Raw genomic sequence first — 16,756 nt, forward strand, 5'->3', positions numbered from 1 at the left:
AGGGAGAGAGTCGGCCTCAGGCTATGGTAAAGAGGAATAGCCTAGGAAGACATTGAAAGCCTTTAATTAGAGCTGTAGCAACATCTGATTTACATGTTTGAAAAGATCCCACCTGCTGCTGTTTGGAGAAAGAAAGGATTACAGGGGGGACAGAGCAGAATCCAGGAATCCAGTGAGATTATGAGTCGACTGCTCTAATCCAGGGAACTTCCCAGGTGGCACTAGTGGTAAAGAACCTGCCTGCCAATGCATGAGACTTGGGTTTGACTCCTGGGTTGGGAAGATCCCCTGGAGAAGGGCCTGGAAACCCACTCCAGTATCCTTGCCTGGAGAATCCCATGGACAGAGGAGCCTGGTGAGCTACAGTCCATGAGGTTGCAGCGTCAGACACAACTGAAGCAATTTAGCATGCACGCATCCTGTAATCCAGGGGAGATCTGACAGGCTGCTAACTCTAGGTTGTGGTGTGGGGATGAAGGAAAATGAATAGATTCAAAATACATCTTGATAACCTGTAATAGAAAAAAATCTCAAAAAGGACATCATATATATATATGTATCACTTTGCTATGCTTGAAACAACATTTTCAATCAACTATACTTCAAATTTTTCTTTATTCATTCAACTATTGAAGGACATTTAGGTTGCTTGTATGTCTCGGCTATTGTAAAAAGTACTGCTATGAACACTGGGGTGCATATATCTTCTGGGGATTTGTTGTTGTTGTTTCATGTATCTTTTTGAATCAGAATTTTCTTCTGATATATGTCCAGGAGTGGGCTTGTTTGGATTATACAGTAACTCTATTTTTAGTGTTTTTTTCTAGTTGCAGTGTATGGGCTTCTCATTGAGGTGGCCTCTCTTTTTGCAGGGCATGGGCTCTAGTGCATGTGGGCTTCAGTAACTGTGGCTTATGGGCTCTAGAGCACGGGCTCAGTAGTTGTGGTTCATGGGCCTAGTTGCCCCACAGCATGTGGGATCCTCCAGACCAGGGATGGAACCCGTGTCCCCTATGTTGCACAATGGATTCCTAACCACTGTATAGAGAACCTCTGTACAGCTTCCATTTTCCATAGTGACTTTGATAAGGACAGAGTAAAAGGATAAAGTGGGTGATTAAATAGTTAATTCCACCAGGGGATTGTAGGTAGAAAAAATATAGGAGACCCCTGGAAGTTAATGATTACTAAAGAGGGCAGGTTTGCTTAGCCATGAAACCAAGCAGCCTTGCTTAGCAACAAAATCATGCAACAAAAGCACAAGACATGCCCCAAATAATAAAACAATGGTGGCATGAGACACACATACTGCCCAGTGAACTCAGTAAGTTAATGATCCCTAGGACATGTTCTCTGGACACATAAAGCAAGACCATGTATTGACAAGAAAATTCCCCTGCCCACCCTAGAGGAGAAACTAATGATGGAATCGTGACATCTACTCAAGAGTGACAAAGAAGTTCTTCTCCCCCTCTCTACTTTTCCTTTGATTGTAAAACTAGCCCAGTAAGTTCTCAGCAGCACGCCCTCGTCTGCCTGCTTGTAACCCTGGCAAGCATCCTACTGGCAAGCATCCTATTATAATAAATCACTTCTTATCTATCACTCTGCCTCTAGATGAAATCTTTTCTGCACTGAGACATAAAGGGCTATGGTACTAGGAGCTCCTTGGAGCCCACCCCCGCCCCCACAAACGACCCCAAATAGTTTCAGCTGTAACAATTTACATTCCCACCAACAGTGTACATTCTCCACACCCTGTCCAGCATTTGTTGTTTGTGGACTTTTTAATGATGGCCCTGACTGGTGTGATACCTCATTGTAGTTTTGATTTGCATTATCTGATAATTAGTGATGTTAAACATCTTTTCATATGCCAATTGGCCAGCTGTATGTAATCTTTGGAGAAATGAGTATTTAGGTCTTCCAGTTTTTGATAGGGTTGTTTAGGGTTTTTTGTCATTAAGTTGTAAGAGCTATTTGTATATTTGGAAAGTAAGCCTTTGTCAGTAGCATCATTTGCAAATATTTTCTCCCAGTACGTAGATTTCATTTCCATTTTGTTTATATCAACTATACCTCAATTTTAAAAAACAAAACAAACAGTTTGGAGATGGAAACAATATTTTTCAATGGTGAACTGGATGTTGTAGGTGATGAAGGGATCAAGAATATGGTGTGATTTTCAACTCGAGCTAAAAATGGAGGTGCCATTGATGGAGATGATGAAGACAAAACAAAAACAAGTTTATATGGTATTGGAAAATGAAAGTCGCTCAGTCGTGTCCGACTCTTTGTGACCCCATGGACTATATAGTCCATGCAATTCTCCAAGCCAAAATACTGGAGTGAGTAGCCTTTCCCTTCTCCAGGGGATCTTCCCAACCCAGGCATTGAACCCAAGTCTCCTTCATTGCAGGGGAATTCTTTACCAGCTGAGCTATCATGGAGGAGATTAAAATCTGTTTTGGAGAGAGTGAGTTTAACATGCCATTTAGGCATCTGTGTGGAGATAGCATCAGGAGGATAAATGAATATGATCTGGAGATCAGAGAAGGGCAGGCGGGGGTCATAATATTGAGAATCAACCTGTAGCTAATAATCTGTGGGATTGTATAAAACGGGAGGGAAAAAAAAGTCCTCCCACACTGAGAGGGCTGGCTGAGGAAAAGGGATCAGCATAGGAGAATGACATGAAGCCGCCAGTATGTAGGAAAAATGAGGGAATGTATGTTGTGGAAGTTGAGAGTATTTTAATGAGGGAGAATCAGAATCACCTGTACCGGAGGTTCAATAAAATCAGTGTCAGCTGGCCCAAAGAAGCAGTGCGAGGTGAAGTGCTCCGTAAGCTGGAAGACCACGAAACACCCTTTCAAGCTCCTCTGCAAGACTGTGTAAGCCTAGGACTGTAAAGGTGGAGAGAGCACGGCGAGAAAGGATCATAAAGGGGAAGGGCTGGCTCTTTTATGTATCAAAAGAGAAAACGCCTAACAGTGCAATTAGCAAACCACCCCGTTCTGGGCTGAGGTCGTCATTATTAGTGAGTCGGAGACTGGACTGAGACCGCCAAGTGGGAGAAAGCAGATAAGATGAACAGAGAGTTCTGGAGGAGGAAATGTCATGATAAAGAAAATCCATTCCTCCAGACAGCTTGCGTTAAAACCAGGCCTTGGGTTAGGCGGGGAGACCAGGGAGCAGTGTTGCGCTTCTCTTGGAACTGACCCCGCGGCGGCAGCAGTGAGCAGAAGACCTGCGGATGCAAAAGCTGCACAAAGCCGAGAGGGAGGAAGTCCGGTCACAGATGTGAGCAGTTCCTCTGCCTCCGCCCCCCTCCTTCATCAGCCAATCAACATCCAGCTGAAGACCCGAGGCGCTGGGGCGGGGAGGAGGGCGGAGCCTGAGGACCGTTAATCCACCGCCAAGCCTGTCCAGCTTTCCTCTGCCCAAGGACTCACTGTTAACCTGGTGGGCAGACAACCACTTTGGGAAAAGCTCTTGCGGTTTCATATAAGACTAAATGTAAACTCCAAGACTCAGCAATTTTTCATCTAGGTATTTTTCCAAGGGAAAATAAAGCATAAATACCACAAAATCCAGATATTCATCAACAGGAAAATGGATAAACTGTAGTATATCCATACAGTGCAACACAACTCAGCATTAAAAAGGATCCAACTACTGATACACTCAGCAACATGGATGAACCTCAAAATGATGGTGAGTGAAAGAAGCCAGTACACACAAGAACACATATTGTATATTCTGTGCATTGCATTATATGTAAAGTTTACATTAAAAAGGTAAGCATAAACTCTAGCTAATTCTATGCATGTTGTAGTGTTTAGACGTGAAATATACTGTTGTCTGCAACTTTGAACTGCATCACAAAAGATGGATTGATGAATGCGGGGATGGATAGATGTGTTAAATACTTCCCTGTAAGGAATCTGCCCGCAATGCAAGAGACCTTGGTTCTGTCCCTGGGTTGCAAAGATCGCCTGGAAAAGGGAATGGCAACCCATTCCAGTATTCTTACCTGGACAATTCCATGGACAGAGGAGCCTGGCAGGCTATAGTCCATGGGGTTGCAGAGTCAGGCACGACTGAGCGACTAATACACAAAACAAATACAGCAAAATATTAATTGCAGAATCTTGATGGTAGGTATATGGTGTTCACTGTAAAAGTCTTTCAATCTTTCTGTACATGTTGTAATATGTTTTCAGAATAAAATATTTGGGGTACCAGGGGCTGAGAACAGAGGAATGGGAGTTACTGTCTCAGTTCAGTTCAGTTCAGTTGCTCAGTCGTGTCCGACTCTTTGCGACCCCGTGAACCGCAGCACGCCAGGCCTCCCTGTCCATCACCAACTCCCGGAGTCCACCCAAACTCATGTCCATCAAGTTGATGATGCCATCCAACCATCTCATCCTCTGTCGTCCCCTTCTCCTCCTGCCCTCAATCTTTCCCAGCATCAGGGTCTTTTCCAATGAGTCAGCTCTTTGCATCAGGTGGCCAAAGTATTGGAGTTTCAGCTTCAACATCAGTCCTTCCAATGAACACCCAGGACTGATCTCCTTTAGGATGGACTGGTTGGATCTCCTTGCAGTCCAAGGGACTCTCAAGAGTCTTCTCCAACACCATAGTTCAAAAGCATCAATTTTTCAGTGCTCAGCTTTCTTCATAGTCCAACTGTCACATCCATGCATGACTACTGGAAAAACCATAGCCTTGACTAGACGGACCTTTGTTGACAGAGTAATGTCTCTGATTTTTAATATGCTATCTAGGTTGCTCATAACTTTCCTTCCAAGGAGTAAGCGTCTTTTAATTTCATGGCTGCAAAAATCTACAGTGATTTTGGAGCCCAGAAAAATAAAGTCAGCCACTGTTTCCACTGTTTCCCCATCTATTTGCCATGAAGTGATGGGACCAGATGCCATGATCTTAGTTTTCTGAATGTTGAGCTTTAAGCCAACTTTTTCACTCTCCTCTTTCACTTTCATCAAGAGGCTCTTAGTTCTTCTTCACTTTCTGCCATAATGGTGGTGTCATCTGCATATCTGAGGTTATTGATATTTCTCCCAGCAATCTTGATTCCAGCTTGTGCTTCCTCCAGCCCAGCGTTTCTCATGATGTACTCTGCATATAAGGTAAGTAAGCAGGATGACAATATTCAGCCTTGACGTATTCCTTTTCCTATTTGGAACCAGTCTGTTGGTCCATGTCCAGTTCTAACTGTTGCTTCCTTTTTTTTTTTTTTTTTTTTCCTGAGTCTAACTGTTGCTTCCTGACCTGCATACAGGTTTCTCAAGAGGCAGGTCAGGTGGTCTGGTATTCCCATCTCTTTCAGAATTTTCCACATTTTATTGTGATCCACACAGTCAAAGGCTTTGGCATAGTCAATAAAGCAGAAATAGATATTTTTCTAGATGTCTCTTGCTTTTTCAATGATCCAACAGATGTTAGCAATTTGACCTCTGGTTCCTCTGCCTTTTCTAAAACCAGCTTGAACATCTGGAAGTTCACGGTTCATGTATTGCTGAAGCCTGGCTTGAAGAATTTTAAGCATCACTTTACTAGCGTGTGAGATGAGTGCAATTGTGTGGTAGTTTGAGCATTCTTTGGCATTGCCTTTCTTTGGGATTGGAATGAAAACTGACCTTTTCCAGTCCTGTGGCCACTGCTGAGTCTTACAAATTTGCTGGCATATTGAGTGCAGCACTTTGACAGCATCATCTTTCAGGATTTGGAATAGCCCAACTAGAATTCCATCACCTCCACTAGCTTTGTTCCTAGTGATGCTTCCTAAGGCCCACTTAACTTCACATTCCAGGATGTCTGGTCTATGGATACAAAGTTTCTGTTTCAGAATAATGAAACTTTTCTGGAAATAGTGTTGATGGTTATACAGTATTTGAATGCAGTTAATGGTAATGAATTGTATACTGAAAAACAGTATGGTGAATTTTATGTTACATATATTTTACAATTAAAAAAATAATTGAGGGAATTCCCCTGCAGTCCAGTGGTTATAACTTGGGGCTTTCACTGCAAGGGACTGGTTTAGATCCCTGGTTGGTGAACTAAAATCCCACAAGCTGCATGGTGAGTCCAAAAGAAAAAAATACTGGGGGAAAATTCATATGGAAGTCTCCACGCTTTCTCTAGAACCAGTCTGGGGTACTACACAGAGAGAAGGGAGAAGGGAGCAGGCTGTGTGAGTGTGCTGGGGCTACTCTTGAGCACAGGGTAGTGGGAAGAGAGAACATAGGCTTTGGAAATAGACACAGACATACTTTCATAATCCCAGCTTTCATTTCCTAGCTCATGATTGTATTTGTTTCTTATTGTTATAGTTACTGTAACAAATTACCACAAATTTGGTGGCTTAAAACAAGACAAACTTATTATCTTGCAGTTCTGGAGGCCTAAAATGTGTCTCATTGGACTAAAATCAAGAGCTGTGTTCCTTCTGGCAAATCTAGAGGGGAACCCACTTCCTCTAGCCTTTTCCAGCTTCAAGAAACCTGTATCCTGTACAGCTTGGTTCATGGCCCTTCCTTCCATTTTCTAGGCTAGCAGTAACATCTTCAAATTAGCCTTTCTCTCTATCTTTCACAAACACATACATGTCCACTTATCCATCATATCTCCTCTGACTCTCTGCTGCTGCTGCTAAGTCACTTCAGCCGTGTCCGACTCTTAGCAACCCCATGAACTGCAGCCTACCAGGCTCCTCCGTCCATGGGATTTTCCAGGCAAGAATACTGGAGTGGGGTACCATTTCCTTCTCCATCTGATTCTCTAGCCTCCCTTATAAGAATCCTAATTGAGCCTACCCAGACAACCCAGGGTAGTCTCCCCATGTCGAGATCCTTAATTTATCACATCTGCAAAGTCCCTTTTGCTATGTAAAGTAACATACAAAAGGAATCTGCGGATTAGGATGTAGACATATTTGCGGGCGTATCATTATTCTGCTTACAACAGTGATATTAAAATTTATTCTGTGCCACTAGTAGTCATATGTCAAAACAACATTTAAGAGGAAAAATATTTTTCATTTTATTTTTTCTAACAGTTTTATTGAGATACAATTCACATACCATACAATTTAAAGCAAATAATTAGATGGTCTTTAGTATAGTCATAGTTATGCAATCATCACATTTTCATCTTCCTTCATTTTTAAATATAAGGAAACAAAGGCTTGAGACATTAAGGAAACTTGCTTAGAGTAACATCAAACCTGCAGGTCTGGTGTAACACAGTGCCTTTCAGGAGCTGAGATTCCAGTCCAGGCCTGGACTCCCTTCACCAGGTTAGACCAGCCTCGGTCTCTTTGTCTCTCTCTCTCTGTCTCTCTCTCTCTCTGGGAGCAACGTGGTGTAGTAGATAAACTAACAGGCTTAGATTTGGCTTCCAGGCTTTGTTTTGCTATCTATAAGCTATGTGACATCTGGTAAAACTTCTTGGAGCCTTGGTTTCCTCATTTGAAAAATGTGGGCAATTCAATAAATGAGCGAGCTGACTCACCTGTAAGATGCCTTCTAGCTCTGTCATTCCAAGATTTAATGAGGGAAAAGAAAATGAAAAACAAATTTCCTATGCATTCAGTACAATGAGAGGGATACACATTCCCTGAAGACAGAGGCTCGCTCACTTCCCTTCTACTCTCTGAGCACTTGGTCACAGGTCTCAGTTCTTCACTGATGTGTCTCAGACGGATGGGAAAGACATGAGTAAAATGACAGAAAGACCGATAAGCATGGAAGGAGCTGGGGGTGGGGGCAGCGGGAGCAGCAGGTCTCGGTCAGGGGGCGAGGGCTGGAGGGGGGCGGTCTGCCCAGAAATGGGCAAAGGTCCCGTGAGTGTAAACAGAGATGGGAGGGTTCAGAGGCAGCTCTTCCCCAAAGCCAAGTTCAGCCGCTGTGTGAGGGCTAGAGAGGACGGAGTCTGCGTTGGAGGCAAGGTCTTGAATATAAATCTTCAGAGACGCGATTGGTGACACTAATCCACGCGCGGCCCAGCTGCAGTCTCCGTCCCCTCCCCCAACATCCACTGTCTGCGCGGCTTGGTATGCTCCGCCACCACAATAAGCCTCCTTCCTCTGGCGTGCTATTGGTACAGCCCAAGCTCTGAGGGTTGAAACAGAAAGACACGCCCCTTGTCACGCCCGCTTTCTCTGATTGGCTAGAAAATTTAAAGCTCCTGCAGGTGATAGGATAATTCTCTACTCCCAGAATTTGAAAGTTTCCAGTGTGCTTCTTTTGCCTGCAGGCCGACATTTCTCAACTGGTTCGTCCGAGTGCTGGTACAAGTGAGTGTCCACCTGATCCCAGACGTGGGAGTCAGAACGTTCTTCTTCAAGGGGTCCCTGCCGGGAGGGTGCATACGAATGAATCAGACGGCGCATGGACCGGTTCCCGGAAGCCAGGGTCCCTCCGCTATTTCCGTAGCCAAATATTTTCTACTACCCCACCTTAGAGATGGAAAGCACGAGAGCTTCCGAATCACACGATCTCTGACTCCCACCAGCCGTTGTGGTCTCTTTCAGCCTGTTTTCCACTTCTGTACATGGGAAATAGTGACACTAGCTTGACTACATATAAACCAGCGAAAGTAGCTGGGAGAGGGAAGGCGCTGATAACATGTCCATCCTACTTACCTCCACAAGTGAGTCTCCTGCTTCCTTGCGGAGAGGACTCAAGATTCCCGTGCCCCCCTGGGTCTTTTAGACGCAAGCTTCTTTTCTGTTCAGGGGCTCCCATCTGTGGCTCTTGTCGGACAGCAGAGATTCCCAATCCTGGGTGCGCTTGACGTTGCCCATCCGCAGCTCTGGAAATTATTGTGTGGGAGAAAAATGTCTAGGAGAATTTCCGGTTTGCCCCAGGGTGCTTTTACAGTCTCCATGATCTCTTTATGTTACCAGTGACAGCCCTGGGACCCTTTGTAGCTTTGACTGGGCTCCCTGTCCAGACTCCTGTACCACCTATGATGTCCCCTGAGTCCCAGTGACGCCTGTGCTCCGGTCTTTTTGCAGACCTGCAGAGGCGGCGGCGATGCTTTCGGGCACCCAGGCAGCGGCCGCAGAATGCGAGGATGGAGAACTGCGGTGCCGTGTGACTCTGGAGGAGCTGAGCCCCGGTGGGCAGGCGCGAAGGCGCCAGTCCCTACGCACCGCGGAGCTGAGACTGGGTCGTAACGAGCGCCGCGAGTTGATGCTGAGGCTGCAGGCGCCTGGGCCCGCTGGGCAGCTGTGCTGCTTCCCCGTGCGCGCCGCGCGCCTCTTCACCCGCTTCGCTGCAGCCGGGCGCAGCACTCTGCGGTTCCCCGCTGACAGCACTCTCCGGGCCAGCGCGGTCCAGCTGCTGCTCTCGGATTGCCCCCCAGACCGCCTGCGCCGCTTCCTGAGTACGCTGCGCCTCAAGCTGGCGGCGGCCCCGGGTCCCGGGCCGGCCTCCGCCCGCACACAGCTGCTTGGCCCGCGGCCCCGCGACTTCGTCGGCATCAGCCCCGTGCAGCCCGAGGAGTTGCGGCGTGTGGCAGCCACCCGGGTCACAGATACCACGCCGGTGAAGCGGCCCACGGAACCTCGGGCGGGAGCCAAGCCCAACACAGTGAGGACAGGAAAACGGGGGTCGCCTTGGGGAGTGGGAGATGGAAGAGACCGAGGAAGCCCAAGTTTAGGGGGAAGATGATGGTGGTATTTGAGATGGCTGCTGATTACTTCAGAGGAGATGTTCATCAGGCTTCTGAGACTAACGAAGATATGGGAATTGTGCGTGCGTTTCTCATTGTGCAATCCTTGAGACTGAGCAATGAGAATAGGAAAATGGGCTTAGGTCACGTTAAAAGAGAAAGCAGAGAAGGTGCTTCAGAAGAAAGTAGGAATGAAGTCCTCCTGGAGGAGGAGAGGAGGTTTTGGAGAGAATACAGTGATCAGCTGTGTTAGGGGCAGCCCACAGGTCCAATCAGATGGGGGAGAGGTGTTGGGGGACTAAGTCTGGTGGATGTGACAGTGTTCACAAACTGGAAGTGAAGGATCACAAACCACAGCGGTTTGAGACTAATCTGGAGAGGAGATGGAAATGGGGGGAAAGGGGCCCCGGCTAAGCAGGGTTTAGCTGGGGAGATTTTAGGTCAGAGAGACAGATTGTGACAGGAAGAGTTGTGAGAAGGAAGGATGGGTGAGAGGACCAGGAGAGTTAGGAAACCCAGGAGAGGACACTGAGGAGAATCTAGACCTGCAGACAGGGGATGTTAGGGGTGAACCCAGAGTCAGTGGAGATCCAGCTTTGGTCCCTTCCTCAGGGAGAGACCTGGAACCCTGTGGTTACTGGCAAGATCTCCAGGTGAGCCAAGGCTGCCCAAGGGCCCCAAAGAGAGAAGCCAGCAGAGACACAAAGGGCTACCAGACCGAGAAGGGAGGGGGTGATGCCGAGGAGATGTGAGGAGGTCCTAAAACAGCCCTCCCCCACCCCAGGAAGTCCCAAGGTGGCCCCTGCCTGTGAAGAGGCTGAGATTGCCCCCCACCAAACCAGAGCTTTCCAAGGAACAGGCTGCTGTCCTGAGGGCTGTCCTGAAAGGCCAGAGCATTTTCTTCACTGGGAGTGCAGGTAGTGGTGGGGCAGAGTGGGTGTGGGGAGAATAGGGGTGCGCTGGGATGGAGAAGAAGCGGCCCTGACTTTGCCCTCTGCCCAGGGACGGGGAAGTCTTATCTGCTGAAGCGTATCCTGGGCTCACTGCCTCCCACAGGCACTGTGGCCACTGCCAGCACTGGGGTGGCAGCCTGCCACATCGGGGGTACTACCCTCCATGCCTTTGCAGGTAAATGAGAGCTCCTGGGGTTTAAACTGGGAGCAAGCCAGGCTGGTGGGTTGAGACAGTGCTGGGATCTCAGCCCAGGCTGAATAGTGTCCCTCACAGGCATTGGCTCGGGCCAGGCTCCCCTGGCCCAGTGTGTGGCCCTGGCCCAGCGGCCCGGTGTGCGGCAGGGTTGGCTGAACTGCCAGCGGCTAGTCATTGATGAGATCTCCATGGTGGAAGCGGACCTGTTTGACAAGCTGGAGGCCGTGGCCAGGTCAGTATGTGCAGTGAGGACCGGGTTCTGGTGGTCTTCCGGATGGAACCCAACCACCCCAGACCCTAGAGCACCCCGCAATCCTCTGCAGAGCTGTCCGGCAGCAGAATAAGCCATTCGGAGGGATCCAGCTCATCATCTGTGGGGACTTCCTGCAGCTGCCACCTGTAACCAAGGGATCCCAGCTCCCACAGTTCTGCTTCCAGGTACTGCTTGCCCTCCAGCCCTAACCCCCATGGGGGTCTGCTCTGCTCCCTCACTCCCCCACCTTACCCCCACCAGGCCAAGAGCTGGAGGAGGTGTGTCCCAGTGACCCTGGAACTGACTGAGGTGTGGAGGCAAACGGACAAGACCTTCATCTCTCTGCTGCAAGCTGTGCGGCTGGGCAGGTGGGGCCTGGTGAAGAGAGAAGGGGCCACTGGATGAGGATCCAAGCATGGATCAGAGAGGAGCACAAGAACCCAGAGAAGGGGGAGAAGTGCTTCATGACCCCATACGAGACGGTCACTCTGTGAGCATCAGCCAGCACAGGGCCTGGCACAGAGTACATTTCAGGGAATTATGGGCAGATAGAGACACTCCCATTTTATAGATGCAGAAACTAGGGTTCAAAGAGGTGAAGTGACTTGCCCAGAGTCATGGCTAATAAGTGGCCGAGCTGGAATTTGCACTCGGATCTGACGCCGAAACCCAAGTTCCTTCTACTCTTAGAGTCCGTGGGGTCAGCTGGTGCGGAAGGAGAGGTTGCAGACGTGATCCCACCCCAGCAAGGACAAAAGGTTGAGATGCTACAGCTGCTCTAACACGGGAGTGAAAGGGAGGCCAAGAGGGCAGAAGAAGTGAGCCAGAGCTGGGCCTTGAGACCCAAGTCAAACTGGGGAGGGGTGGTGGTGGTGGGGAGGGGCTTTCCAGGAGGCGGGTAGGAAGTGCGCAGCACACACCAGCGGTGTAGGGGACAGGAGGAAGCCTGAATGGCAGAGCAGTCAGAGATGGTCCCAACTTTTGCCCCGTCCTCCCACTTGAGTTGCTGCAGCACCCAGTCTTCCCCAGGAGGAAGACTTGAAATGGGGAAAATAGAAACACAGGCTAGATTTCTTTCTTTTTTTTTTTCCCTGTAAGGCAGCAGGCAAAAGACTAGAAAATTGTAGCCTGGAGGGTGATCTGATGATAGGGTGCCAGTATTATAGGGTATCAGCCTCAACCTCAGAGCCTCATCTGCATCTCTAAATCTCTGGCCCATGCTCACTCATCAGATCCAACTTCCTCAGGAGGGCAGCTAGCTCCAATCTGAGGACAGACACAGGGTAGGGTGCCCACCCCTGATCACAGTCATGCACCATTACTCCATGTCTGGGGTCCAAGTGAGGAAGAAACAAGTTTGCCAGCCTGTGAACCAGCAAATCTTGATCTGGTACCACATCCAGGCCGCAGGCCTGGTCCATGGCCTGACACGTGGGCCACATGTAGGCCATGTGCCCCACTTTCCCTGGTGTTCAGCTCGGCTCTGCTCTGATAACCCGGCCTCCACAGGTGCTCAGATGAAGTCACCCGCCAGCTCCGGGCCACAGCTGCCCACAAGGTGGGGCGAGATGGGATTGTGGCCACAAGGCTCTGCACCCACCAGGATGATGTGGCCCTTACCAATGAGAGGCAGCTGCAGGAACTGCCAGGTGAGCAGGGAGCTGGAGCTAGGCCAGACCAGCTAGAAAAGGCCATCAGGCAGACATCTCCCCCCTACCCCCTACTCCAGGCAGCCTGGACTCCTGGTGTCATTTGAATATCTTGGTCCCTAGCCTTACAGCCATAAAGTCCCCTACATCTGCAAATGTAATTGTGCCTTTGAGAGATGTGGCCTTTTCTGGGTCAAAGTCACTCAGCCAGTAAACACTAAAAATGAGACTTGAACAGGCCTCTGATTTCAGAGCCCCAGCTAGGCCTGAGCTGTCCTCACTGCCTCCCCCATGCCCTGGGCTAATATGTGGTTTTTTGGAAATTGAGTCACAAGTGAGTGACTGGTAGTCTGTCTGCCTGACTCTCCCCAGGTGAAGTACACAGCTTTGAGGCCATGGACAGTGACCCTGAGCAAGCCCGGACCCTGGATGCTCAGTGTCCTGTTAGCCAGCTCCTTCAGCTAAAGCTGGGGGCCCAGGTGAGTGGGAAGCGGGACGTAGACCCTGAGAGCTGGGCCTCCTGGATCACTGCCCTTCTGTACAGGCTGTTCCATGGCCAGAGGACCCACCTGTGACCACACAAACTCATTCCCACCTTTCTGTCTTCTATTGTCCACTGCTCTCCTCTTCTTCCACTTGGAGCTCCAAGCAGTGTTGCTTTAGACAGATCACTCTCCTTTGCTGAAGCTGGGCTTCCTCATCTCTAAATTCAGAGGAGGGGACTTCCTCGGTGGTCCAATAGTTAAGAATTTGCCTTTCAATGCAGGGGATGAGGGTTCAATCTCTGGTCGGGAAACTAAGATTGCACATGCAATGGGGCAACTAAGCCTGAGCACTCCAACTAGAGAGCACACAGCCACAACTACTGAGCCCACCTGCTCTAGAGCTCATGCTCCACACCATGCACTGCAACAAAGACCCAGCGCAGCCAAAAATATTAATAAATAAATTCAGAGTAAAATAACTACCACACACAATTGTCTTCTGTAGTGCACCTTGTATTGTGTCTCTCCTTCCTTCCATGAAGAGTGAGGGTAGCCAAATGGGGGCCTTTCCTTAGGTTTCAAAGGGCCCTCATGGGGAACTGCAGACACAGTGGTTGGAAGAAGGCAATCACTCAAGACTGAGGTTCATATGACATGGTCATTGTCAAAGCCCTGTCACCTTATTATTCCTTATCCCCTCCTTCTAAGGCAAACTGAGCAAACGTCATTCTCCTTTGACACAAGGGGAAACCTAGGGAAATAAAGCAGCTTGTTCCAGGGATCCCTCGACTCAGTGCCCCTCTGTGACAGCCCCCAGCCTCAGAGAACCGCCGCAGCAACGCCTGGAGCTGAGACCAGGCGTAGGGATGCACGGCTCTCTATGCTTCCAGTTTTCCTTCCCTCGCAGGTGATGCTGGTGAAGAACTTGGCAGTGTCTCGGGGCCTGGTGAATGGTGCCCGAGGGGTGGTAGTTGGGTTCGAGGCCGAGGGGAGAGGTAAGTGGTGGGGAAGCAGTCCTACTGCTCGGATTCCCAGCAGGGCCCTAGGGGTAGCATATGGAGGAAAAGGCTAGTGTGGGAAGGTGAGGACAGGCCTCACCTTGGAGTCCTGATGTGGGAATGAAAGGTGAGCCTTCACCACACCTCCCGCAGGGCTGCCCCAGGTCCGGTTCCTGTGTGGAGTCACCGAGGTCATCCGTGCTGACCGCTGGACGGTGCAGACCACAGGGGGCCATCTCCTCAGCCGGCAGCAGCTACCCCTGCAGCTGGCCTGGGCCATTTCCATTCACAAGAGCCAGGTGAGTGCAGGGGTTGGCAGCAGGGCACGGTGGAGGGGGCAGGATAGGCCTGGCACGTTGAAGGGTAGGGGTCTTAAAAGCCTTGGGAGTGATGAAAAGTTCCAGACCAGCTGTAGAATAAACCTTTCTTTAGTATATTTCCCATCCTGCCTCGTCTCTTTCCCAGACACATATATTTCCCTTCTTTTCTCTCCTGCCATTTTCTGAGCCACTATTGGATATGTTAATTTTAATGTGTTTTGACCACTCTGTGAGGTATAGTTATAATAATCACTTCTGTTTTACAGAAGAGGAAACCAAAGTCAGAGAAATTAAGTAACTCATCCAAGGTCATACATGTAGTGCCAGGCAGAGCAAGACTCATTTCCATGCCTGTCTGACCCAGACCTCAGGTCTTACCTTTCACCCTTATCCCTCTGCTCTTATCTTGGATCCATATTTCCTGGACACCCCCTTACTCAGACACCCATCATCCTGTCTCTCTGGCTCAGACTTTATGAACAGGGCAAGGAGATCAGGGGCCATAGCTGGGCTGGTGGAAGTAGAGTCAGCTTCTTGGGCACAAGGGAAATACAGGCTGAGGTGGCTCCAGCTCTGTGTCTCCCTCCCCAGGGCATGTCCCTGGATTGTGTGGAGATGTCTCTGGGCCGTGTGTTTGCCAGCGGCCAGGCCTACGTGGCCCTTTCCCGGGCCCGCAGCCTGCAGGGCCTCCGCGTGTTGGACTTTGACCCCATGGTGGTTCGCTGTGACCCCCGCGTGCTGAGCTTCTATGCTACCCTGCGGCGGAATGGGGCCCTCAGCCTGGTAAGAGGGAGTCACCCAATGGTGGGCGGAATGTGGCCGTGGGTAGCCTGGGAGCTAGGAGGAAGGGAAGGCCAGAGAACGCTGGGGTGGGGCTGGCAGAGCCTCCTCTGGCTCCATTGGAGGCGAGAGCAGGAGGAAGGAGATGCTGGCCCTCCAGCTGTGACTCTAGGGGAAATGGTAAGAGCCCATGAGTGGGTTACTCTGGCTCTGATATAGGAGTCCGCAGATGATGAGGAGGGAACCTCAGACCAGGAGAACGTGGACCCGAACCTGTGATCAGCGAAGAGAAGACAAAGGGTGGTCTCCCCCTCCTCTTGCTCCCTAGGGAGCCAGGCCCTGGGGGATCCCAGGGGGAGGGTGGTCAGTGTCCCTTTCCTCCTTTGTCGGGGGCTCTCAGTCTCCGGCCACCTTTCCATCCATTTGCCAGCTGTGCCTCAGTTTCTCCCTTTGCCCTGGGTGAGCCACTTCCAGGGTGAGGAGTTTGCAAGGGGCCTGCAGTGGTAGCAGGTGATACAGGACAGAGCTCTCTTCGAGCAGCCGGCCACAGGGCCACACAGCTGTGGGCGCTGCTCCCTGTGAGCTACAGAGAGGAGAGGCGGCAGGTGCTCCAAGAGGAGGAACAGGACGTAGGGGTCCTAGCAGGGGACTCAGGTCCGAAGCAGAGAAGGGAACCTGGGGAGAGTCTTCATAGCCAGATCCAGTCCTGCACAAGCCAGAACAAACACTCTCCTGAGCCTAACTTGAGAACACGCGCTGCAAAAATATGCATCTATATCTTAAGCTGCTCTTTTGGGAAAGACATCGTGGGAGTATGGATATTCTCCGACTTTATTTATTTAGGACAAATAAACTGGTAAACTGTGTGAAGGCTGTTTGTTGAGTCTTCTGTTCCCTTTGAGAACCCCTAGCGAATTCCCTGGTGGTCCAGTGTTAAGACTGTGCTTCCACTGCAGGGGGTGTAGATTTGATTCCTGACCGGGAAACTAGGATCCTGCATGCCTACTGGTGTAGCCAAAAAATAAATACATAAAGAACCCCTGCCTGAGACACTGGCTAACCCTTTCCAGGGAGGCTTACCCCTGCCCTGCCTGTTTATGCAGAGGTGTCTATTATGTCCTGATGGCTGAGCTGACAGCACCCTTATGGGAGGTTTTGTTAGTATCACTTGTTACTTCGCAAAACTGAGGTAGCTGAGTTGTTGACTCACAGTGAAATGACAAGGGGAATCACCATTACACAGCAGGAGGGCATGTTGCTTGTTGAGCTTGGTCTCCCATGCAGGGCCTGCAGCCATTGGCAAGAAGCTGAATATGCTCTCAAGGTGCAAGAAGGACCAAGGCTTCTGCCCAGAGATGAATTTCCCATCCTCCAGAGTCAGGCTATTGAAGATGTCTTAGAGATATAGTTATTTCTT

The 16,756-nt window shown here is 49.7% G+C and overlaps 1 protein-coding gene and 1 long non-coding RNA gene across 5 annotated transcripts in view; one reads left to right on the forward strand and one right to left on the reverse strand.

Annotated features, from left to right (window-relative positions):
* The first annotated feature begins 3,362 nt into the window (after nucleotides 1-3,362).
* Nucleotides 3,363-16,205, forward strand: PIF1 (PIF1 5'-to-3' DNA helicase). 4 transcript variants are annotated; one of them, XM_020882396.2, is made up of 13 exons: nucleotides 3,365-3,717; nucleotides 9,047-9,623; nucleotides 10,490-10,622; nucleotides 10,708-10,833; nucleotides 10,933-11,086; nucleotides 11,178-11,292; nucleotides 11,369-11,475; nucleotides 12,617-12,756; nucleotides 13,129-13,235; nucleotides 14,149-14,236; nucleotides 14,393-14,538; nucleotides 15,151-15,342; nucleotides 15,559-16,205. In XM_020882396.2, the coding sequence occupies exons 2-13, from the start codon at nucleotides 9,066-9,068 to the stop codon at nucleotides 15,616-15,618; spliced, it is 1,926 nt and encodes a 641-aa protein (XP_020738055.2). In that variant the 5' UTR covers nucleotides 3,365-3,717; nucleotides 9,047-9,065; the 3' UTR covers nucleotides 15,619-16,205. The 4 variants fall into 4 exon arrangements, with proteins under 4 accessions (XP_070325233.1, XP_020738055.2, XP_070325234.1 ...); XM_070469134.1 differs by lacking the exon at nucleotides 3,365-3,717 and adding an exon at nucleotides 8,234-8,323; XM_070469132.1 differs by having other exon boundaries at nucleotides 3,363-3,717; nucleotides 15,151-16,205.
* The window catches only part of LOC139035617 (uncharacterized), a 43,803-nt gene continuing 34,090 nt past the window's right edge, over nucleotides 7,044-16,756 (reverse strand). Inside the window, exons 2-4 of the long non-coding RNA XR_011488246.1 lie at nucleotides 8,672-8,841; nucleotides 8,486-8,574; nucleotides 7,044-8,380 (exon numbers count right to left, since the gene is read on the reverse strand). This is a non-coding gene — a long non-coding RNA (uncharacterized lncRNA). The remainder of the gene's footprint in view (nucleotides 8,381-8,485; nucleotides 8,575-8,671; nucleotides 8,842-16,756) is intronic.

Source organism: Odocoileus virginianus, chromosome 6, assembly GCF_023699985.2.
Source record: "Odocoileus virginianus isolate 20LAN1187 ecotype Illinois chromosome 6, Ovbor_1.2, whole genome shotgun sequence".
In the NCBI taxonomy this organism is placed as follows: Eukaryota; Metazoa; Chordata; class Mammalia; order Artiodactyla; family Cervidae; genus Odocoileus; species Odocoileus virginianus.